Below are 25,511 nucleotides of genomic sequence, written 5' to 3' on the forward strand. Positions count from 1 at the left end.
AAAAATTAGGATACAGTTAGCAATTAACTCAAACTGAATTCAACAGGAAAGTTATTACCACAAATTGTCAAGAATTAACATCAATCTCAACCTAGGTAGTACAGATGAAAGCATACAGATGCAGTAGCAACTTTTGATTGTTATTTGACATTAACTAACAAACAACAGTTGAAATAGTAGCTTAGCTAGCTGTTCTGATACTACTGAGTGAACATAATTAGGCTGCTGATGGCGCACTAACATATTGAACAACATTTGCCTCTTGCACCATTGCTGCTGATGTTTTTCCTTCCTCAGGATGAGTCTTCATTGCACCAATCCAACGAATCATCACGGTATATATCCCACCATTTTTTCACTAGCATCTTTATGTCTTCTCTTTGCATGTTTTCTTCCTTCCCTGTGAATCTCCATGGTTTTGCTCCCTGCAATATAAATTTGCAACAACGTTCTTAGTTTGACTCATCGTATTCTGTGTCATATATATCATCATATAATCGATGAATGAAGTATGAACTTACTGCTGCACAATAGTGAACAACCTTGACATTGTCAAGATCAACATTTTCAGGATGTCGCCAAAGCATAGCTAAAACAAGGTTGTAAACCAATGGGATTGGCCGGTATATCTCCCTAAAGAACATGTTCAGAAAGTCCTGCACACATCATCAATTCATTCCATAACCATTCAGAATTTCATAAAAGAACTTGATTCTAGAACAAGAACATAAATTTCTTGAGAAAAACACAGTGTTGAAACAATTGTCTAATTACCTGCTCTGCAAATGAAGTAGGAGGAGTGATTTGGAGAGTTTCCAAAAGACTGTGATAAGTCAAAAAGCTCGGTTCGAAAACAAACATTCCGGCATTGAAGTACAATGGTGGTGGAGGACCCATCTCCCATGGCCACTCAACTTTTTCAGGGCACTGCTGACAGTAACCTATCTGGTATTGAGGTGTTCCACTCCATGTTTTCTCACAGAAGCAGTCCATAACAGCATAAAAATAACCATCTGGATACTCAAAAAGGTGATCAATATTGCTGAAAACTTGGATATCTCCATCCAAGTATATCATCTTGCTATACTCCACAAACTGCAAAAACATTAATCCAATTATATATACATATGATGATTTGTAAGTAATTGCAGATACAAACACACACAAAAGTCATAGATACGGACCTCCCAAATCCGGAGTTTTGAATAGTTTATGACATAATATGCCATGGCAAATTGAGCATGGTTTGGTGGAGGATAAACAGGCTCGATTTCACGAACTATACACCCTTGAGACTCTAAAATCTTGCAATGATCTACTGGAACATCTGGCAAAACTGCTACAACAAGAGGGTACATGGATTTCACCTTCCTCAAACCCTTAGCTAAACCAACCACCCCTTTCACATAGTCACCGTTTCCTGCCAAGAATGTGACATAAGCCCTGTTGGCCTTAGACTCCATTTCCATTTCAATCGACCTGTTAACAATCTCTCTAGTTTTCGTTTTCGTTAGTAGAACAACTTATATAGATGCGTAAATGATTTCCTACAGTACAACTTTGAATGAATCAATGCAGATGTCAAACATGTGGAGTCTCCTCCTTATATAGTTGTAGCATGTAACAGTGCCGTGCAAACCTGATGTGAGCAAGTGCATGATTGATCAATAATACTTTGAAAAAGATCATGATTCTTCTGACACGTATCCTTTGAATTGTTGATACCGTTATTTCTGTCAGCTTATTCTTCAAGAATATGTTTTCGACTTAATTTGGACACTAGTTAATTTGTCTCCACATCTCATCCTACCTAGGATAAGTGATTAGACAGATAATAACATATTATTAATTCAACTCTCAATTGTTTTCCTATAGAGTAGTATTTTGTTAGAAATATCAGTTGTCATTTATCGATAGGAATAGATGGAGCGGTAAAAAATCTTGTAATGTTACAATTATACAATATAATTTATCATTTCCAGAGAGTTAAGAAGATGCAACATATGACACACTTGATGCAATATTTCACTTTGTTTAAAGAGTTTTCTGGAATTAAGCGTATGTGTTGAAGCACAAAATTAAGGTCAAGTCTTCTCAACCTGAAAAAAAGAAATGACTTGGGATTTTTTTCTCATTTTGTCTTTTAGATCATCCACCGTACCACAGACTTGAATGAACACTTGATTTCTTTTTCTCCTCCAAAGATATCATTTCATAATTGGCTGAAAATTGCCTAACAAGATTCGTTGAAAAAGTTCCTGTTAGGACTCCACAAATACAACGTGCCATACAGTTTAAACGTTGGAATCGTGCATCTACGGTTTGCTATTCTTGCTTGAGCAGCTGAAACAAGATACAGTATATGTATATCACATAGAGTACAATATCAAGTCAAGTTTAATTAAATCTGTTAGGTAGTCAAAACTTGCATGTACGAATAATCCTTGAATGAAAAATCTTGTAGCTTACAAGATCACAATTCTCTGCAAGATGAAGACAAAAGGTAGGCTTACAATGGAATCACATATAGCATGCCGCGTGTACAAAGGAGAAGAAATTTCAGATAACCATTAGTGAAATTGAGATATTGACACACAGAAAAAATTGAATTCATGACACCAAAGGGCAAATATCATTTTCAAGTTTATGCACCGTTCGTGTAGAACTTAAGGCCTGGAGATGGCAGCAACTTCTGGCTAACATGTGTGCATGGCTTTATCAGAGGGAAGGAATCTGCCAAAAACTAGCTGGAATACCTTGTAATATGCACAAGAGTTAATTGGTTTAATGAAAATCACCACAGGAACTTTGGAAGGTAGTTGGCTGTTTTTGTTTTCTCTACTTAATTGTCTATGGTTGATTGGGGCAAGAAGAAGGAACACACAAAAGAAATCTTGCATGTCTTAGTTACATTTAGGAGGATCACTAATAAAAGGAAAACACACACACACACAACAATAACAATAACACCATGTTTTTCATTTAAAAATCTGCAAACAGAATCATCACGTTATTACTTAATCCCTGTAGGATAAGACTGACTTAATCTTCATGTGTTCATATACAGACATAGTATTGAAAGAACAGCCAAGAACATTTTGCTATCTTCTTCTAGAATGTTGTTCCTCTTAGAAGTTCTCTATTACTTTGGTAAACAAACAAAGCTAAGTGCTTAGAGACAGGATAATATTAAAAAATCCAATTTCAACAGGCAACCAGGATCACTACAATGCTCAAAGAATCCAAAGCCACAAAAACATGCAAAAAGGGCCAAAGATTGATGTTAACTGGAATTCACTTGGGCCAAGTTGTCAATAAGCCCAAGCTTTCTATCCACAGTAGTACATTTCATGTTTGTGGCCAATGTTCATATATAGACACAGGTGAACAAAGCAAAGCCCAAATTTCAGACCCAACACTTGGTGGGACCCTCGTCTTCCCTTTCTCCTTACCTTATCCCACGCAAATTTCATCACTCTGTGTGCGAGCGGAAATCTTGATAACACGGGCACAGTTCTCTCCCGCTGTGTGGAAACGAAAAAAAGATGGCATCTTTAGCACAACAATTTGGTGGACTGAAGTGCCCACCAATCTCAACCACAATGAACAAGTTCTCCAGTTCCAAGAATCATTGCTACACACTGCTGCCCAGGAGGAGAAGCATAATTTCAGCAGCATCACCTGTTCTAGCAGATGCACAGACAAGAGAAAGAATGAAACTGAAAGAGATGTTTGAAGACGCATATGAAAGGTGCCGTACAGCCCCCATGGAAGGTGTGGCTTTCACTATTGACGATTTTCATTCGGCCATTGAAAAGTATGATTTTGACTCTGAAATTGGCACCAAGGTGAGATGTTTTGCATTCTTGTGAATGTCTGTGTGTTGTGTATTGTGTGTGTGTGTGTGTGGGGTCGAAGTTTGAGCGTGTTTCTCAGTTTCTGTTAAAGGGTTGTGAGCTAGAATGAGGGTAATATATGTGCAGGTAGTGGGAGCAAACATTTGCAGTCTTTCTCATAATGTCTCATTGTTGTAACCACATATTCTTTTATGTAAACTTTGACATTAGAATGTCTACCTTTTACTTCTGTTGTATGATTTATCTTCCTCATGTATAATAATTAGACAAAGAATGAAAAATAAAAAGGTTCACATAAAAAAATTAAGAGATAATTAATTTCCTTGTTTCCTTTTTTCAGGTTAAAGGAATGGTTTTCAACACAGATGCAAATGGAGCATTAGTTGACATAACTGCAAAATCATCGGCATACTTGTCTGTTAAAGAGGCATGCATCCATAATATCCGGCATGTGCAAGAAGCTGGCATTGTTCCTGGTATGCGTGAGGAATTTGTAATTATTGGGGAAAATGAGGCTGATGATAGTTTAATCTTGAGTCTACGTTCAATTCAATATGATCTTGCATGGGAAAGGTGCAGACAACTTCAAGCTGAAGATGTTGTTGTCAAGGGTAAGGTAGGTTTCTTCCAAGCATAACTTCTGTCTGTGTCTGTGATAATTTACGTGTCGAAAATTATGACAATTCATTTGCAGTCTCTTTCATAATGTCACATTTGCAGGTAGTAGCCTTTAGTGTATAATGATTGGCATTGACAATCTAATCTAATGTTATATTATTTTCAATGTAAAATTTTCGACCAAGACTTAACTTAATTCAAGTTTCATTTCTTTCAATATGCAGGTAGTGGGAGCAAACAAAGGTGGAATAGTGGCATTGGTGGAAGGCCTTCGTGGTTTTGTTCCATTTTCACAAATCTCAACGGTTAGTGCTTCATTGTGACATGCTAATTCTATCCCTTATCCCCCAACCTATGGCCATGGCATTTTGCTTTTGTTTACTTGCTGTTTGTTATGGGTATTGTTCTGCAACAAAATTCTGAAATTCAGTGTCTAGAGAATCGTAATAATGCAATGAAGTTACTCAAAAAAGCTTGAGTTCTTTCTCTTTTCATGTCAGCACTCTGTTAAAGTTTTGCTGAAATTCATTCTGGTGCAATTATTGTAAGCACCTTCTATTGTTGACTAAAAAGTTATTAAGATCACCTGTGAATATTTTTCAGAAATCAACTGCAGAGGAACTTCTGGAAAAAGAACTTCCACTTAAATTTGTGGAGGTTGACGAGGAACAGTCCAGGCTAGTCCTCAGTAACCGCAAGGCCATGGCTGATAGTCAGGCACAGCTTGGAATTGGATCTGTAGTTATTGGCACTGTTCAGAGCCTGAAACCATATGGCGCCTTTATCGATATAGGTGGAATCAATGGCCTTCTGCATGTCAGCCAGATTAGCCATGATCGTGTTTCAGATATTGCTACTGTTCTTCAGCCTGGTGACACTTTGAAGGTACCGTTTGCTTCCCCGTTTTCTTAAATTCAACTTTCCGAAGAACTTTTAGGCATCTGCTAAATCTTGCTGTAGGTTATGATACTCAGCCATGATCGTGAGAGGGGTCGAGTGAGCCTCTCTACAAAGAAGTTAGAGCCTACTCCTGGTGACATGATTCGTAACCCGAAGCTGGTCTTTGAGAAGGTAAAATTTTGTGAAGTACTCTCATGGTATAAACAGTATATTCTTCATCATTGCTTTAGTTTTCTGGTTTTTGCTTATGTTCAATCAAGACTTGGGTTTGCATCACATTTAGAATAGATAATGTAGACAATTAATGTGGTTCATAATGCTTCCTGCATTTTACAGTTGAATACAAAGCAAAATGGTCGCAAGTCTTTATTTTTTATTATGCTTCTTTATGGAGTTGCAAGTCTTCCCTGCATCCTACTGTAACTGACGCATGCTTATGAAGCTTATGACTTGTTCTGGCAGGCAGAAGAGATGGCTCAGACTTTCAGGCAAAGAATTGCCCAAGCAGAAGCCATGGCTCGTGCTGATATGTTGAGATTCCAGTCTGAGGTAATTTGGGTTACCCTTAAAAAGTTAATTTAAGAGAAATAAAAGCCAGAAAAGTTACAAAGTGGTCTGCAGATGATATTTAAGGATCCCTGTGTCTATTCGTGACTGGTTTGGGCTTGCATGTGTTGCTCGTTTCACTTTCACCTCCCAATATGAGCCCTGGAAATGCTGTCTTGCCTTGGTCGAAACACCATTTTATGATCAATTTCAAGACATTAAAAGTGAACAGCGATATGTTTTGGTTTGTCAGCGCCCGTGATATTGCTGTATATTAGGTTTAGATTTGGTTTTGATATTCTCTCTTTGTTTCTTGATTGTTCAAGCAGAGCGGATTGACCCTGAGTTCTGAAGGCATCTTAGGACCTCTAACTTCAGACCTGCCTGCAGAAGGTTTAGATTTAAGTGAACTCCCCCCAGCTGAAGATTAATCAAGTTGCACATTCCCATTTCTTGCCATCTAGTGAAGCTTCGATTTTATAGAGGTTGTGAAGCTTTTCAGCAGTATGTGGGACCTAACCTCAGTATTGTAACTATGGATGGATATCTCTATTCTACATTCTTCATTTTATTCATCGTTTCGTGCTCTTATTGTCTCCAAAGGAAAATTTAATCATCCAACGGTGATGTTCCTTTCATCAAGTACTCACAATTTCTTTTGATACAAACTCCTGATTTCATTCCTAAAGTTCCCTTAATTTACAAAATTAGTTCCAAAACTTTGCGTTCATGATACACTGACCACTTAAACTGTTGAGCATGTGGAACTGCTAGTCATTAGTTTTTTAGTGTCTAACAAGCATTAGCTTTCTGCCTTGCTTGCTTTCTTGTTTTTCTTCTGCTTTTGCTTCAGCTGTGTAAGGCCTGCTGCTGAGACCTTCACATTACCAATTATTGCGGCAACAAGCTCAGGATCCGTGCAAGCCTTCATTAATTCCTTCTCTCTGGTTGTTGCCTCCGGCATGTGACTAAACAAATTCATGGCCGTCTTGGCCGCTGCATCAAAATTGAAGATTAAGTCAATACAATTTTCTACAAAGGTCATAAACCGAAAAAATGGCTACAATTTGTAGCATTGACAAAACAAATACGCATTTGTTTCTTTTTCTGAAGGTATAAAACTGACCAGTGAAAATTTGCAAAACAGGGTAAGGCTGGGAAAAAAGTACAATTAAATGTCAAGGAACATATAGTAACCAGAGACAAAAGGCTTCTTGATGTCAATACCTTTTCCTTTCTTTAAAGTGCCGGGAATTATCTTGACACGGTATTTATATGATTGTAGAGCATTATAAGGACCACAGACAGGGACTGCGTACAATAAGACGTCATTAGGCAATGGATTTCCAGTTAGGTAGTCTACATCATTTAGTTTCTCTTTCTCTTCTTCACCAATCTCATGAATATCATCTTCCTCCATGGTCACCCTGTCCATCTCACTGGCTGTTCTATCTACCTCACCACCAGCTTTACTCCGCAAAGTTTCATCTGGATGTTCCGGACAATCTCGTGACATATGACCTGCCTTCTTACATTTGTAACATATCTTTGAGGCATCTGGGGGTACTGCAAGCAAAGCCAGGAAAATCTTTGCATCTCAATGCCATCATCAAGAGAACACCAGCAAGTCAAAGAGATTGAGTAAAGCATAAATGTTTAATCACCAGAACTGTAACAAAAAGAACTTCACCACATGTATATAATGGTTAGAATGAAACCACTATTAATAGTTTAAGAAACCAACAAAAAGAAATATTCCAAAGTTGCTCAAAAGTTCTAAGTAACTGCAAAACCAATCACATCTACCATGGATTTAAATACGTATATGTGGTTCCATCTTCTGCACATTTATGGAATTGAAATCCAGAAAACTACTACAAAAGTATATGACAAAGATCCATAATGTCATTCCTCACATTATTAGTTGCTGACTAAGCTTTGGCACAGATAACATGGAGAAATCTACACTTTACATGTCAAATTTTCAAATCTCATATTGATGATCACAGACAGGGCTGGTATAAAATGACGATTCCTCGTGTTATTTGGCAGTTCAAAACAAATTGTTTTGTAGCTTTGTTATTTTCCTCTCCATACAGCTTATTCCACAAACAAATGGGGAGGGAGAAGTACAAGACCAAATCAAAATAATGAGTATGATTTCAGTTTCACCAGGTAACTGAGTCATGGAAAGTAAATAAAACAACTTCTCTTGTCATCAGCATAATAGTTAAAAGAACCTGCAGCCAGTTTTGCTCCTTTTTCTGCAGTGGGCTGTTCATTAGCAGACTTCTCAATGTTCTTCTTGGACTTCCCAGCAGCCTGCAGATTACTTTGTATGTCATAAACCACTAATTTATGAGGCATGATAAAGTACTAGTCTAATTTACAATGGCTCCAAGAACTGTAGTTAACATTTGAAATGTCAATAGTTACCCTTTCTTTTGCAAGTAAGTGACCATACCTTCCTCTGTGCCCTTTGACAGAACAGAAACATAAGCTCTGTTTGGAGTTATTTCCATTAACATCTTTTGGAAATATTTACTTAAAATGTTTTAGAAGATTATGCTGGGGAATATGACACGAAAATATATTTGGATGAGTGAGTTGTAACTTTGACAATTTGAGTTGATAAGTTCATTTGATATTTTTGAGGAAACGTATTTGATTTACTCATTTCAAAGAGTATTTTCTAAAAATGGGTTTGAGGGTCTACAAAAAATAGAGAAAATTAAGGTGGATGGTTGGGAAATAGGGTTGTTTTTTTAAAACGTTTCAAGAACATTTTGTGAAAATATGCCAAACCAAACACGTTTTCATTTTGGAAGCATGAAAATAATTTGGCAAACTGATTCCAGAAATAGAGTAAATTTCACACGAAGAGCAGCAGTGTTTAACTATGATTGACATATATATAGAATACAAAGGTTATAAAGACAGTGATGGAGAACATACATATCTAAAGAATTGACAGTTAATGATCAGCTAAGGCAAGATTTTTGTGCAGCAACACTTACAGCCAAAAGAGCCATTCTAATGCTTCGCTCCTCCTCATCTTGGTCCGCATACTTTTCCTTTATCTTCTTTAGTTTTCCTTTCTGTCCACGGCTAATTTTTCCGCTACCTGGCTTTAAACTTTTAACATGATTGTCTGGCTGGCTTACAGAGTCATGACTTTCTCCTGTTTCCTTTCCATGTTCAGCAGGTTGTACAACAGAACCATCTTTCTGGCCCTTCTTGAGCTTTCTTCTTTCAGCTTTTGAGATATAGGGTTTCTCTCTCTGCACTGCCTTTGTCAATTGAGGGTCATGTTCCTCCACTATTTCCTCTTGAGATGCTTGGAGCCCATAATTCGTACCAGATGCAGTAGTAGATCCAAGCTCAAGAGCTCTATCAATTAGATCTTCCAAATTTGGTGTAACAGCAGTAGAAGTTTTGCTGGAAGAATCAGATTTTTTATCATCAGCAGTGTAATTTACTGAAGTCGCCATCTCATCATTTGAGTCATTTTTGATAGTTACATCAGGTACATCCAAGTCATTTGAGGAGGCTGCTAATGAGATAATCTCTCCCATCTGTTGTTCTGATGACAAATCTATGAGGTTTGATGAGTTTGATGTGGCCTTTTCACCTGATACTTCCTTCTCAGTATCAGAACCAGAGTCAGATATTTCTTTGAAAGGTTCAGTTTGCTCAGTCTCATTTATTCCTTCCTCTTCTCCTCTTACCCTCCTTTCGTTCAGATGAGATCCCAAAGAACTCTCATCCAAGCGAAATAAAATTCCAAAACCCATGATGAGCGGGTGAGGTGGAAGAAAATTCTTCTTGCCACGAATCATGAAGCTTCCAACTGTAAGATATTCCCCGGTTGGAGCTGTTTTACTTACCTGGTGAGGGTACACCCACCAAGCGCTAGTTACAATCTTTGAGTCCCAAGCTTGGCTGTGGCAAACCTACATCACAACGGAGATGATACAGTTACTTATTCTCATGCTACAGGAAGATATCAAAGATAGAGAAAAAACGAAATAAATATTTGCAACGTACCGTAAAACATCCAGCCTGGTTCAAAGTGAGAGGGGGCACGGGGATTTCGGGCTTGTGATTCTTGATCACAGTACTAGATGCACCATGCAGATCGGCATGGACATACCTATTTTCCAGTAACTTATAGACATTAGCAACAGCATTATTTCTTTTTTAAGTGTTGAGCAGCACAGCTAAATCAAGTGAAGGAAAACACAGAAAAGAATTAATTATGAAACAGAAAACCAAGAGCTTTTCAGTTAGTAATAGAATGGGTGAAGTTCTTCAAGTAGTGCAATTAGCAATGGAACTGTTAAAAGGATTGCAGACCAGAGAGATAGGCTGCAAGATGTTAAAAGAATGGATTTGTGTCATTCTCTGGGTAAAATCAAAACTGAAGCACTACTATAACTACATAACTGCACTCAAGCTTTAATCAAGGCCATAAAAAGAACATGATAAACACCTTTGTAAATTATAAAGAACTTTGGCTAAAAAATGAGAGAAAGCCACCTCGTTAAGAGAGCATATAACCATATATTGCAGAGACTCCTTCTACCAACTACACAGTATAACCAAATAAGTATTTAAACTCATTATTCAGCTGGAAATCTTAAAACGTAAGGATGTAGACATGTATCTAAAACACCTTGACCTAAGGCAAACCCATAAAAGTTTGATATGAAGTATATGAAAAAAATTAACTTACAGATCTCCTTTGGACATATAACGTTTGACTATCATCTCATTTTGTTGAGCATCTCGGCCACTGATAACCAGATAATTCTCACTGCTGATGAACCAATTGAATTTTTCAAACCAGTGAACCTTACGCATGTGTGAAATTGTGGCAACTGTTTTTTCCTGCAAAGTGAGTATTTGGGAAGTACCATGCACCTTAGAAAGATAACAATATATGCTAATATTGCAGTAGAGTAAATACAACAAAAAATAATTAACCACCACATAGTAACCCATTTCATCCTCCTTATTTTGACTTTTAGCATACCTCATATATGAGATATACTTAGTGTTCTTCAATTATAAGTTCTAGTTCCTTTATTCCATTTGTTCATCAGTTTTTATCTTATAACTCATTGTCCTTTTATGATAAATACTATATCAACTTGACCATAATAAATACCATACTTGTTCCAGGAAAAGGAATAACACCGAGGCCTTATCGATATTCACATTGTACATACTTGAGAGATCAAAACTAAATATTGGCTAACAAACCAAGCGCCCAGCAACAACAACTTTTCAAGAAACCAACTAGAAACACAACATCTCAAAATAGACTCAATAGAAGCACCATATGATGTGTACTTCGGTAAAGGAAAGTCAAAGGCACCATTTAAAGCGATCCTGTATCCTTCCAGCCAAAGCCCAGAGTGCGGACAATGGAGCGAGGATATGTTAACTCCACTTCAATCAAAAGAAATCAACAGATGCATCAATGAGGGAGATGATTTCTTTCAATCTCTCAATCAGAAATCATTCCCACTGGAGAAAATTTTGCATCATATCAATGCCAAAACTTCACGCATTTAAATGTGGGTTTTGATAAATGAATGGGTCCACCTGAGTAAATACAAGTTTTACATGTCTCTATGAGCACCAAAATAGTTAGACCCAATACGTGTCAGCCAATAAAATATTCTCCTACCTGTGAAAGTTGCTGGCGGGTTTTTCTCTCAGCGGCTTTAAATGCTTTCTCATGTGCCGTAATAGTTTTCTCCTGTTTGCTCTCTTGTCTCTTCTTCATTTCATAATACCGACGAGCATTAGCATGTGCTGAAAGCGCAAGATCAACTTCAACCTAAAAAAGGCATTGCAAATAGAGGATCCGGAGCATTAAGGCTCTTTCTGTTTATATATCTTTTCCCTTTTCTATGAAGGAAAAATATAGATGGCGAGGACAAATCATTCAAGTTGAGACAAATTTATATCAGATAGCAATGGTATTTGAGCAAGTGTTGTACATAAATGAGTAATAGTGGTGAGCAACATCATGCATTCAAATCAATGCACTTAAGCTTGTATAATATATAAAATATATATATATATGTGTGTGTGTGTGTAATGTTGAGCATTTCTGCAGTTAATAGAATGGCTTTTGTTATACATTCCAATGCTTCATTCTTTTGAAACATGAAATAAGTCAGAAAACCACTATTTAAAAAACTCAAAATTTTTCAAGAAATACCCTGTCCACAGGTTGTGTTTTCTCATCATCATCCATCTCATCAAGATTGTTGCTCAGAAGCAGTGACATGCAATTTCTTTCAAGATGAAGCTTGTCAATGAGGCCAGCTACAGGGTTTCCAGATTTCTTCTCCTCTTTCACCATACGAGCCAGATCAACCCAGCTCATGCCATTTGCAAGAGCTACACGGACTGCTAGGATGGCAGCATCTACATCTTCTAAGTTATATTCTATTAGTGCTGCCATTTTGACACTTTGCTCAACTTCTCTCTTTAGCGCATGCACACGGCTTTCCTGTGGCAGTATTAGGTAAACCTTTTAACTTCTGGGACTGCATTCTATATTGACAAAGATAAAACAAAAACTAGCCAAGTTTAACTTCAAGATCGTTTCTCAGATTCTGTCAACTCCTACAAACCGCGACTTAATTTTAGGCCACAGAACTAATAAGTATAACAGACACTAAAAACAAACCAGTGAAGGTACCATTAAGGCATTTGATGTTACAAATGCCAAGGACAAGGCAAGCACAAGACTCAGAAGATATTGTGTTCCAAAGAAAACTCATATATGATGAACCTGATCAATTTTGATTTTCTCAAGTTTCTGCATAGCAGAATTTTCTTTAGCCTTTTGCTGTTGTTCAGCGCGTTGGCTTTCAATTTTACTATAGAATTCGTCCAATGCTGCATCAAACGTCTCGAACTCTATGCGATCTCTTGATTTGAATTGGTTTAGCAACAGAGGGCAGAATTCATCATAGATCTGCAAAAGAAGATAATCAACAACAAAAGAACATCCTCCAGAAGGAAAACTATTCACACTTCTTTCTTAAGAGCTAAAGACAAAACATATAAAGGATGACATTGATAATACCTGTTCCAAAGTTCCATTTGCAGATACAGCATCATTCTTTTTTCCTGAAATCTTGTGCTGCATAAGGATGTAGCCCTCTGGAACTTTCTCACCAGAAATAACATCCGCTAGCCAGTCCTCGAACCTTGTTACAGCTTCAGCCAACACCTGGATGGTATTATCATCCAATTTAAAATCCTTGCCGACTTTCGTACCCGGTATCAAACCCGCATCTAATATAATATGTTCTGACAATGCTGGCCCATATCCCAATGCTTCCCCAAGAACAACCTTTAGAGTTGCCTGCTTGGCACGGTTGTTATCACTTTTCTTCAACTCACTACTGTTTACATTCTTCTGCTCTCCTTGCTTTTCTTTGGGGGCATTTGAACTATCATTTCCAAGTTCACAAGTATTTAGATGCGCATCTCTATTACCCTGCACCAAATTTTCAAGCACTTTCGACATCTTTTCTCTAGTTGTACGCTCAAATAATCGAGATTGTTCAACTGGATAACGATGCCTTGACATGATTGCAAACCCCTTATTATCATCCCTATTATTTGGTGGAATAATCATTGATTAGTATCAGTGCTATTGGCATCCATATGACACGAGCCAAAAATCATAAAGCTGCACAGCATTTGTAGCTACTGATGAATAACTAAGCCAACTAATGAGGGCATACATACTTTAATGAGGCTAATAAAGAAAACAGACATTAGAGTCACCAACCTGTGAGACCGCAGGAGAGTCAAGACAGTGAACTCAGAGTCTGTAAGAATAATATTCCCTTGGGCATACAACTCCAGGATGATATAGTGAGCATTAACACCCAGTCCAAATTGAAAGAGTATTATCTGAACACAACAGAAGAATTTCAATTCTATGAAATCCTTCTAAGAGTAAGGATCTCATCATTAATGGAATCTGTGGAAAATATACCCTATCATATCCAAGTTGGCGCACATCCTCAAGCCTTCTTGTTCTTATGTGTTTCCTTAGTTTCAATGTAAACCCTGATGGAGTATTGCTTTTGTCCCTGTAAGCACAACAACATTTCCATATTCAGTACATTCATTTCCAAACACAATTTTTTAATTAGACTCACCCATATCCCTTGATCGCATAAGCAGCTTGGAAAATGCACCCCTCAGCATGAGCATTATATATGAGAAATATATCGTAAGGCCTAACATTCACTTCTCTAAATACTATGAGGCTCACACCAAACAGTAACATCTTTGCTTTCATGTCTGAATTTCTACTACCTTAATCTTCCATCTATTTCTGGTACCTTAAAACTGAGACAAACCGTGGCCCATTTTGAGCAAACATAAAATTCAACACCATTTGCAAGTTCTATGACTCATAAAAAGTTTTATCTTTCATTACTTTGAATTTTACATAGAACTGAATACTATCTAAGCCATTTTAACATGGACAGATGCCTGACATTATGACATTAAAAGAATTTCTACCCAAGCACTCTACACACCTCTGGCAAGTTTGATCACTCCGGAAAAAATTGATGTTCCTTGAGAACTAAATGGTGTATGCATATTTAAGACTAGGGATTATACACAAGATTTCCCTAGAATTTTACTTCAAATATGGTGTGGAATGTAGTCTGACACTACTCCTGAAGTAATTGAATAGTTTTCTCATCCACATCCAATAATTTTTCCTTACTTATCATTCGTCTTGCTTCCAGTAAGGTTGTTCACTGTGTAAATAATTTAAGATCCTTCAGAATTAATTGACTTACGCATTTCATCAAATAAGGGTGTTCAATTCAATCTTATGACACCAAATTATGTAACATTTTTCTCATTCAGGTCTCGCTTTTTGATTACTGAATAGTCCATCCTACCAATGCTAAACATTGCAAATATCAAATCACACTACTTTCCCTCACTATGTATCATCAAGAAAACGGATTTTCCACAGCAAACTTCTTTGAGCTGAATAGTGCATAAATAATTCTACAGAAAAATATAGGAATGTGCCAGCATCTTACCGCATATAGACTGTTGTATGCAATCTGACACCACTCTCCATCAACAGCAAAACCTTCTCGCTCTCCCCTGACTCAGTCACTCCACTGCTACTCATCAACTTAAACACATATGTCTACAATACATTTTGAGTCGAAAACTTATTTATGCAACCATAAATTCAGAAAACAACAAAAGCAACTAATTTCTCCTATAATGGTAAAGATGTCAGAAAAAAGAAGATTCATAATCGCCAATTTCATACATACAAATATCCTAAGAAATAAAACTCATTTCGAATTAAAAATCAGAAGCAGACAATTCCGACATAACACCTAAAATTGAATATGAGTAACCAAATGGAAAACGCGAGCATATATCCTAACTAGGGGGGAAAAAACAACAAAAAACCAGTGAAAACCTTACTTGGGCAGTTTGTACATAAAACCGAACATCACGAATACATAAGTTGGAATAAATACCTTTGGAGAGAGATCGTATACATTTGAGCAACGCATCCCGATTAAGCGGCGGAGGCACTTCACCTCCGCCGCGACGTCAGCGGTGTTCATTCGCACCTTCACCATTTCTCCGTCCTATGTATTTCCTTCCGAATAGATAATATGCAATCTCAAAACGACTTTTTGTATTCTTTACTTTATATTAGAAGAAAATTAGGGTGAGGATGAAGTTGATACTGTAATAATCAGTTGTGTGTATGTATAGGTTTGAGTACTTGGCTACAACAACACAACACAACTGGAAATGAAATGGGGGCACTCATATTCATCTATAATTTTCTTGTAATTTCTTTTACCACAAGCAAGTATTCGAACATTACTGGATAAGATCTTAGACGTTATTAAGCCCATTACTAGTTCTTGATTTGGACTTGGGCTGAGTTGAAAGTTTTATTATGTGGGCCTAAGGATATCCTAATGGGCTGAGACTAGTTACACCAATAAGCCCAATTAATAGAAACAGTTACATTAGTGGGCTATGCTACAAAATTATTGTTAATATTGGAATATCCCTAATTCATACATACATTTTTTAAATTATATATATTTTAGTTTTTTATATAGAAAAATTACACTCTCCTCCCCTGATATTTGATATAATTACACGTAGATTTCTATAATTTGAAAATTTTTATCTACTACTCTTGATATTTGTATCCGTTTAACAAATAGGTTCTTCTATTCGCCAAAATTCATTGAATTTGTTGATATTAATAAAAAATAATTAAATAAAAATTGATATTTACCCTCGATTGACTTATTACATTGGTATTTACTCGATTGACTTATTGCGTATCAAATATATTTTTTGTGACTAAACTACCTTATAACTGTAAAGATATACCTCCTCACATGCATTTACATATTAAGAAGATATATAGAGGTAATTTTTTACACAAAAATATTTATTTGGCTTGCAATAAATCAGTAATAAGTTATCAAGAGTAAATATAAATTTTTATTCAATTTTTTTTTATTAATATCAGCAAATTTTGACTAATAAATGGACTTATTTGTTAGATGAAAATAAACCTTAAGAGTACTATATGTAATTTTTCAAACTACATAGAATTTATATATAATTACACCAAATATCGAGAGAGAGAAATGTAATTATCCATTTTATGTAACTCAATTTATAACTATAATTTTTGGATGCTCTCAAACTTCAATTTTTGAATACGTCGGCTGAAAAGGAATTCACTCACATAAATATTAGGTGAGCATTGAGGACTGTGGGGAGGCATATACCAAATGCAGGCAAAGAAAATGAAATATCATGAAATCTGTGTGTTTTTACCATTGACAGACGATATTGTGGTAAAAAAAAAAAAAAACAAACAAACATGTCAAGAGTTAAAAATCGACGAGGGAGTTTGACAGTATTAGTCCACCAATTACATAAATAATTAGGTCAATTTCAAAATATTCCCACCTACTTCCATCACTACTTCACAATTCTTTCTTTTTTCCATACAATATCCAATCTTTATTAATTACCCTCATCAATTTTAATTCACCAACCAATGGACTTATATCCTTACCCAACTAATTCCTCCATAAAACACACATATATATTTATAATATGATATTGGCAAACGTCACACATCGATTATAGATGAAAAGTGTAATTTATTTATAAGCTTTAAATTAAGTTTTATTTTAGTGTTGTTTATCGTAATTTTTTGGCATCCCTTGTGTATCATATTTGGCAAGAACAGAATCGACGGAGGTATCAATAACTGGCTCGCGATACAGTGTTCCTTGCTCGGATTATTCTTGATGAGCTTAAACTCTGTATACTTAGTGTTGAACTACCTCATAGCATTAATATTATCATTTTGTATGGAGTATAGCGGATACCATGGCATACTTAGATTGCCATTTTATTTATACACTCTGTACTTTTACTTAATGAAATTTACCATTACCCAAAAAAAAAAGGTCTTATCTTCTCGATGAGGCATCTTAATAGAACAAAATTGTGTCATTTCTTCCTATGTGATTGAATACCGTTACGAATAATACCTTACTACAGGACTGGTTGAGCTAAAACCTCCTCCCATAAAATACAGTTTCGTGAGACTCATACAAAAATAAAGCGGACAACATCGAATATCTATCTAGACAGAAGCCCATCAACATTAGTAATAATAATATGAACCATCTAATCTAATTTTCTTAGTAAAAGATGTGGGAAGTCGAAGGAGTGGAAGTATATAGGGAATTTAAACAAGAATGTCCAAATTGATTGATATTTGCCCATAGGACAGGACCTTTGAGTCCACAAAGGGACAGGTAATATGTAGCAGTTTATTTTGGACCCAAAATAACAAAGAATTAGTTATCAATTATAATGTAGTAATGGAAGCATCTATAATGGAAGTGGATATAAGTCCACTTGTTATATATATATATATATGTATGTCATGTCAAGTTTCGATTAGGTTTTCCTGCAAAATTAATTAGTTAACAGTTAGCAACACAAATATTACACAACATTGAGACCTAACTCTTATCATATACATATAGAGAGATTATAATTATGAGCTCGAATTATTATTATAAATAAAAAGAAAGAAAAAGAAGACGTGGACAATGTATGACTTTCAACGGCTAAGAAGTTGCCAAAGCCGTCCTAGGATGGATCCGTAGGTTGACCTTGAAGAAAATTGGCAGGATGTTTGCCATTAGAGAATAATTGTTAGGTTTGACATTTTTATTTTTCCCATCTTTGACTCTTTGAAATGTGTTCCTTAATGGGTTGTGGATGAATATTTTGCGACTCAATCTCATCTTGAATTCCAACTCAACTTGTTTTACTTTTTTGAAATAATACTAACAGACTTATATTGCAACCTACCTATTTGTTATATAAAATATATGTAAATAGCCCTTTTATAAAAAATAATAGTAATGTATCTCTTTAATATTTAAAAAATATGCAAAATACCCTTTTCACGAAAGAAGTGTTGTGCACGTGCAAATTTTTCTTTTTTTTCTTTTTTTTTGTCTTTATTTTATATCTGTTGGACTTTATATAATACAAATCAATGGTTCATATTTTATCTTTAGTAATTTAAGGTCCAGATCACATGTTACTTAATCTATGATCAATATCGCATCTTTTTAAATCAATAATTGAAATTTATTATCATATATTGTATACATATAAAATTTATAAAATATAAAAAGATACAAATTATTAAAGAAAGGGAAAATTTGTCATCTTCTTCCCGCACCCCCTACCTCCACCCTGTCTACGACCACCTTCCCCCTACCTCCACCCGGTCTGCGCGCCACCTTCCCCCAGCCTCTCCCTCTGCCTGTTTCTCCGCCTAGGGTGCTAGATGCACACTGCCTGCATGAAGAGGGCACTTTGCACATTTTTCAGAAATTGAGGGAGTTATTGATGTTTCTTTTTGTTTTTGGTAAATGTAAGTTTCATTAATAAAAAGGTACATGCGTACAGTACAACAGTCAAATATCGGTTTCTCCCATACACCATAATCTATATAATGCAGAAGTACTAACAGAGTGTGATAAATTAGCACTAATGATTCTCTGTCTAACGTCGTCCACTGTGATGGCAGCGATGGTCCTCGGTGGTCGATCAACATGCTCAAAGCGACGCAAGTTCCCCTCTTTCCAGATATGATAGACACATGCAGCGAGTAGTGCACGGTAGGATAAATTGATGATATGTTTCCCTCTCGGTTTGGCCATGTAAATCAAATATCCTGTCTCACAGCTATGAGGCATCGCCTGGCATAACAACATCCGAAAAATAAGTGTTTATGTGATTCTATTGCGCCTTCATCACAAAGAACCCCAAGATAAGACAACCACGGTTTATCTGCCGTGGATAGTTTCCCTAATATAGCGAGCCACAATATGAATGTATGTCTAGGGATCTTCAGGGAGCCCGACAGTAGTGAAGTTCAGTCTACCTTGGGTCTCGATGGGTGTAATATACGATATAGCGATGCAACAGTGAGACGTCCAGTCGTATCTCACCAATGAACATGATCATCGTCTCCATGGATTATGGGCAAATTCTGTACAATCTCCAAACACGTCCATGATGAGGGTCAGTGCCAATGCCCATCCATAATGACCCTATTAAGTTTCTCCGAGAGTCCAAGACCAGTGAGTCGCGGGCCACATGGGAACCTTTGAATGAGTGGTCCGTGATGTTTCTTTTTCGCAAGTGGATTGTTTGCCTATTATCTGTATCACAGATAGATAAATTATAATTTGACCATAATAATAGTTTACATCCCATTTAAATCAAATTATATATATACACATATATAGCTCTAAAGAGCTCCACGTCAACTAATTACAATTTTTATTCTAATTAGAAAATAATTAGTAGTATGTTATTACAAATTAATTGAAATTGATGTATCAAATTTAATTATTTTGGATTTGATTAGTAGTGACAAATAAATATTTGAGTTGGTAAGTCTTATATCACAGATTCAAATGAACCACAATTATTTTGAATGATAGTTGCTGATTTATGTGAATTATACTCGCTCTTTAATTGATGGAGTAGTATTTTTTTATTGGAAGCTTCCTTTGTTGACAAGTAAAACACACACGTATGGTCAACGTGCGTGGTGTCTTTGACTTTGTAGACTTGCATAGGTTTTGAAAACCTAATCTCACAACAGAACAAACATATGCAAGACAATGTCTTAAAGCAAAACATAAAAGAAATCATAGTATTGGATGAGTGTTAAAATGACTTGATTAAAGGAATGTAAGAGGGGGCAAGGCTACCTTATTTTAAGCTTCAAATTAATCAATTACGCGATAAAAGACAAAGGGCACGACACTAAAGTTTGAGTGTAATAAATTAATAATGCTTACTTTTTCTAGATTTTCAACAGCATAATTGAGTGGTGTAATTAAATAAGGGTTAAAAAAATATTAATTTTAATTTTGTTTGTTTTAAGAGACTAATTGCAATTATGAATCAGCTTAACAGTTTGGTGTTTAGACTTTTGGCAACCGGGTTGTCTCACACGTGAACAAAGTTGCTTTTTGAGTTGTTGAGTTCATACTTGACATGTTATATTACATTTTTGCACCATTCATTAATCTATTACAATTTCAATGTGCAAATTGCAATCTTATGATTGCAAGCTAGCTACATAATTTAGACATAATTCAAAGAGAATGTTGAATTCGGACATGAATATTAATGCTTGTTTATTAGCACACAATCATCTAATAAACACTTACGACAGAAAATTAGTAACCTCATCGACGTTAAAAGTATATATAATATATAATTGTTATGTTTTATGTTAATTTAGATATAGGAGAGCACTAATTATTGGGGGTTGATAAATTCAGTGTAAATGATGGGAGTAGAATTTTGAATTGGTTGGTCATGATTCATCAACTCCATGCATGTGCGAATCAAACATCCTTCATTTATATAATGAGATGAGTACTATTGAGTAGGTAGAATTAATAAGGTGATCATATAATAATATATATATATATATATATATATATATATATATGGATTGGTAATTGAATGCGATAACATCGCACAATCTGACAAATGTTAGAAAACCAATCACCAATTAAACAGTAGAGTTGCTTAATTACTCATCCTCTAAAATTCTTTGTTTTCCCAACTTTAAACAGCAACAAAAAATAAAAACAAACGTTTACATCAAAAAATGTTGCAGTGAGGTCCAAATTCTTGGTTACTTGTAGATCATAACTTGGTACATTCGTCAATTCCTCCTACGTAATTGTGTACAGAATTCCTTAATCCTTAATTTAACAAGGACAAGTAGTTTTGTGGCAGCAGTGCAACATTCTTAATGACACGTAGGTTTTCAATGGGTTGACCAAACATATCTAAATCTAACTACCAGACACTGAATCTGGACCAGATCCCCTCTCCCTCTTCAATTTGGATATTCTTCATTAACATCAAATCTATCCCATTTCAAATCTATACAGTTGTTTTTCTTTTCTTTCCACTGTAGTTACATATCCATTACCACACCAACCTCATCATTAAACTTTGCTCCATATATAAACTACGTGCCATCCAGAAAACTCCTCCTATATATATATATATATATATATATATATATATATATATACATATAACCATATACTTGCGCAGGAGTCATACTAATCTTCTCTGCATCGTTCCAATTTTATAGAATGACCTCGAATACAATTGAATGTCAAGTGGTTTTTCTGACGTTATTTAACAAATAAATTAAAGATCATCATAATTTTCCAACTTAATTTATGCATCACGATTGTTTAGATCCTCGCATTTCTCGTGATCTCTTTGTGATTGGGACATAAGTATACATATGGTTGCATGCTAAATATGTATATATATGCAAGGGAAATAACATTTTTCCGTCTCCTAATTAGGGTTTTTCTACTTTTGATTCAATTGGTTAGGAGATTCTTACTTTTTGTTCGTAACTTTTCAAAAATAGCATTTTTAGTCCCATGATATTTTTCTATTAGATATTAACGAAAAGAACCACATGATTGTTAAGTGCATGGGGCCAAAAGTGTCATTTTTTAAAGTTATAAAACCAAAAGTGAGAATCTAATTAATAACCAATGGGATCAAAAGTGTAAAGGTCCTAACTGCCACGTACTAAGCGCATGATATTTATTGTTAAAACACCTAAAGAAAATATATCATGAGAGTATAAGTGCTATTTTTTAGAAATTATGAAATCAAAAGGTAAGAATGCAGTAACTAATAGGATCAAAGCAGAAAGACCCTAAATTGCTGGAAGAAAAGTGTTGTTCCCCTATAGTTGCACATGTAATAAAACGTTCAGACAATGTGAATAGTTGAAGTTAATGTTGAGAAAAAGGAGAATGTGTATGTATAGGAATAGTGGAAAATTGGTCCCCTGGTTTTTGTAATAATTCGAAACGTAGGTGGCATAAACAGATGAGATTGGCTAATAATGCATATGAGGTAACAGTAGTCAAGTCATGAATTAAATAGAGGTGCATGCAACTATATATGATACTTTGTTTTCAATTAGATTTTCTTACTTTACTGTACAGATCTTCCTTCCTAGCCTAAAACTTCAACACTCAAGACCAGACCATGCTTCTCCTCCTTCAGCTGACTATGTATGTGCTACACTAGTCCATTACCCTGCATTGTCGGTTTATATTTTTATATATATATATATTTCTAATGGATGCTAGCTCGAATATCGATCAGTGTTAATTATTAAATTCACTCCACACGCTACTAGAAAATATAATATTTAATTTTGTAATAAAAAGTTAATATATATATATATCATCAAAATTGTCACTAAATTTTCATGTGTATCGAGCAACAACAAGTTTTCTTTTGCTACAATATTATTTTTGAATTTAATGTGACAATAATTAATTATCTCCAAATTATTATAATTATTGATGATTTATGAGATATATAATTATATAAATGACGATTCTACACATCACATTGTTATAATAATGACTGTATATATTATTTTGACATTGAACATTTTATACCAAGTTTGCGCAATTTCCTGAAGCATTGCAATGTTTGAATTAAAGATTATTTGTTTGAGTATTGCAATATTTTTGTTTCATATCACATGCCGCTGTTAATTCAAAATTGCTTCATTTATAAGTTATTCTAGACTTTTTAATTCTTTCAATGTGAACAAAATTACAATCAATTTTTCTATGATTTGACATAATTATAAATATTGCACTATAAAAAAATATAATGTATAATTATGGTTAATTGTCATCGTTAATAATACTCAGTCGTAGCGAATAGTAATTGACCGCAACCATACAACGATTGTTGGTTGCGGTTTCTGCGAGGAGAACTAAAATATTTTACATGATTTTTATTTTTACCATGGCTCTGAATTGTGGGAAATAATATTTTCGAGATCGAAAGGCTAGTTATTTTGCATCGATTTTATTTAACCATGATTAATAATCGTTATTTATCACGATTATTAGCCACAACCATTAATATTGTACCCAATAGTAATTCTTTTTCCTAGTGTTACCTTGTTATTTGAAAAATTATGAATACCCCATGATGTCCTATGAATTTTATAATTTTTGGATGGAGGCTTGAAATTGCCAACTTTGCCTTTGCTGTATTTTTTTTCAAAAAATAATTAAAACATTGAACGAGGTGGATGTAACATTTTGAAAAACTGTAAAAAAAAAAAAAATTATATATCCACTTAGTCTATAAAAATTATAATTGTCCACAAGAATATTTTAATCAGTTCATCACAAAAGTTAGATGAAAACCAAATGAAGATTAATAAATTACACTAATTGTTGAACAATTATTGAAATAATAACAAATTCAATAATGTTTTAAATTACAAGAGGATATTTGTAATTTTATAAAATATGAAAAGGATTGGTTGTAATTAATTAGTGTAAATATAGAGCATGTAGAGAATGAATGTAGAAAGATGTTTGGGGAAAAGGTCAAAAATGGGAGATTAACTCTAATGCACACGCAGGATATTGGATCATACATACTTTAATTTATTTTTAATCATTAAAAATGAGAAAGTTAATATTTAAATTATGAGGAAGCGTGCGGCCAAAGGGAAAGTTGAGACAATAATGTTGCATTGCTTTTTAGCCGCTATCGTCTTTATATATGTAGTTAATTAAATATATTATTATTAATTAAAAAGATTGGTTGTATATAATTACAATAATGCAGCATCGAAACTAGTTCATATACATGCACATGCATCCACGTGAGAACAACATCATTTTTTACGAAAACAAGACCATCCATTATATTCAATATCTCCCAGTTTGTTAATTTCTGAGAAAAAAATACTTAAATTAGTTTGGTAAATAAACACAAAGTTGTGTATACTGCTACAGGTTCATGTACATATACGCCTCCTGCAGCCACTAGAATTTTCTATGCCTAACGTTATATTAATTAATTGTTTTATTACATAACATTAACAATAATGATAATTGAGGAACGCATGCTTGCTTTTGGGGGTCAAAAATATGAGGTAATTAAGATTTTTTTAATTAGTAAAAGGACAAGACAGGCCAATGTTTGGGTCAAAGACGCTTCATATATACCACACACACACTATATATATATATATATATATATATAAAATTAGAGAAGAAGAAGAAGAATAATTACCATATATATTAACTAATTAAATATATATATATGCTCTAATTGCATTGATTGTGAAATGTTGATGTGTAACAAGACTAGATAAGTCTTGTTGATTTCAAACCAATTTCCATTATAACTAATATTTTATATAGTTAATCATAAACTCTTAGACAAAGATTAATAATTAATTACTTCATTTGGAATGGTTAGTAAACTAAACTTAGAGTACTTCATGTTGACCCTAATCACATCAACTGTGTGAATGCATGACCAGACCATGCCCCTCCTAACACAACGCAAGGATTTAACTCTTGTTGCACTGCGTTCCACCCCAACATCTCTGTCTTAATATGGTATAATTTTTAATAAGTGACTATAATTATATTCAAATTTATGTAATGTGATGAGAAACTAAATTAATAATATGTATTTGGAAGAAAATAGGGATTTGGTTATGTGGAGAAAATAATAAAGATTGGATTGGATGGGTGGATATGATATGATATGATGGAAATTTGAGGGGGAGGAGTTTGAATGAAATGAATATGTAATTGATCATTGATGTAGAGGACAGCAACCGTCCACTCCAGTGAGAAAGGTCAAAGCCCAGAAAATCCGGGCCATCTTTTTGACAAAAAGGATCGCCAAACAAAATCGAATTTCATTTCTAGTCCTTCCCATCACTCTCAACCAATCAAAACTCCACTACTCATATTTCTGTGTTCATCACTATTTTCATTAATTTTTCCAAAATCCAATTTTTGTTGAGAAATAAATTACAATCCCAAAAATGAAGGAATTAGCATA

General features: G+C 34.8%; 3 protein-coding genes and 1 non-coding gene across 5 annotated transcripts; 1 reads left to right on the forward strand and 3 right to left on the reverse strand.

Annotated features, from left to right (window-relative positions):
* Window positions 1-11: 11 nt before the first annotated feature.
* Window positions 12-3,343, reverse strand: LOC105157047 (galactinol synthase 2). Its single transcript, XM_011073345.3, is given in 5 exon segments — window positions 12-299; window positions 301-425; window positions 522-656; window positions 775-1,095; window positions 1,185-3,343. Coding segments are annotated over 5 exon segments (948 nt in total). The 5' UTR covers window positions 1,470-3,343; the 3' UTR covers window positions 12-217.
* A 114-nt stretch (window positions 3,344-3,457) lies between these two features.
* Window positions 3,458-6,496, forward strand: LOC105156824 (small ribosomal subunit protein bS1c). The gene is made up of 7 exons (XM_011073054.3): window positions 3,458-3,848; window positions 4,198-4,473; window positions 4,700-4,780; window positions 5,079-5,360; window positions 5,436-5,546; window positions 5,838-5,924; window positions 6,251-6,496. The coding sequence occupies exons 1-7, from the start codon at window positions 3,546-3,548 to the stop codon at window positions 6,350-6,352; spliced, it is 1,242 nt and encodes a 413-aa protein (XP_011071356.1). The 5' UTR covers window positions 3,458-3,545; the 3' UTR covers window positions 6,353-6,496.
* A 3-nt stretch (window positions 6,497-6,499) lies between these two features.
* On the reverse strand, window positions 6,500-15,798 carry EMB1441 (zinc knuckle (CCHC-type) family protein). Of its 2 annotated transcripts, XM_088878458.1 has the most exons (14): window positions 15,491-15,798; window positions 15,032-15,144; window positions 13,957-14,053; window positions 13,747-13,871; window positions 13,033-13,567; window positions 12,736-12,921; window positions 12,157-12,450; window positions 11,617-11,769; window positions 10,657-10,811; window positions 9,969-10,074; window positions 8,939-9,874; window positions 8,162-8,243; window positions 7,149-7,487; window positions 6,500-6,917 (listed from the first exon to the last, which is right to left on the reverse strand). In XM_088878458.1, the coding sequence occupies exons 1-14, from the start codon at window positions 15,593-15,595 to the stop codon at window positions 6,724-6,726; spliced, it is 3,420 nt and encodes a 1,139-aa protein (XP_088734584.1). In that variant the 5' UTR covers window positions 15,596-15,798; the 3' UTR covers window positions 6,500-6,723. The 2 variants fall into 2 exon arrangements, with proteins under 2 accessions (XP_088734584.1, XP_088734585.1); XM_088878459.1 differs by lacking the exons at window positions 13,957-14,053; window positions 15,032-15,144; window positions 15,491-15,798 and having other exon boundaries at window positions 13,033-13,644.
* Window positions 15,799-21,647: 5,849 nt separating this feature from the next.
* Window positions 21,648-21,748, reverse strand: LOC148788554 (U6 spliceosomal RNA). The gene has a single exon (XR_016065013.1). It is a non-coding gene; the product is annotated as a U6 spliceosomal RNA (small nuclear RNA).
* Window positions 21,749-25,511: the final 3,763 nt, after the last annotated feature.

The sequence above is a fragment of the Sesamum indicum genome, linkage group LG3 (genome assembly GCF_026168435.1).
Source record: "Sesamum indicum cultivar Baizhima isolate 11 linkage group LG3, ASM2616843v1, whole genome shotgun sequence".
NCBI lineage: Eukaryota > Viridiplantae > Streptophyta > Magnoliopsida > Lamiales > Pedaliaceae > Sesamum > Sesamum indicum.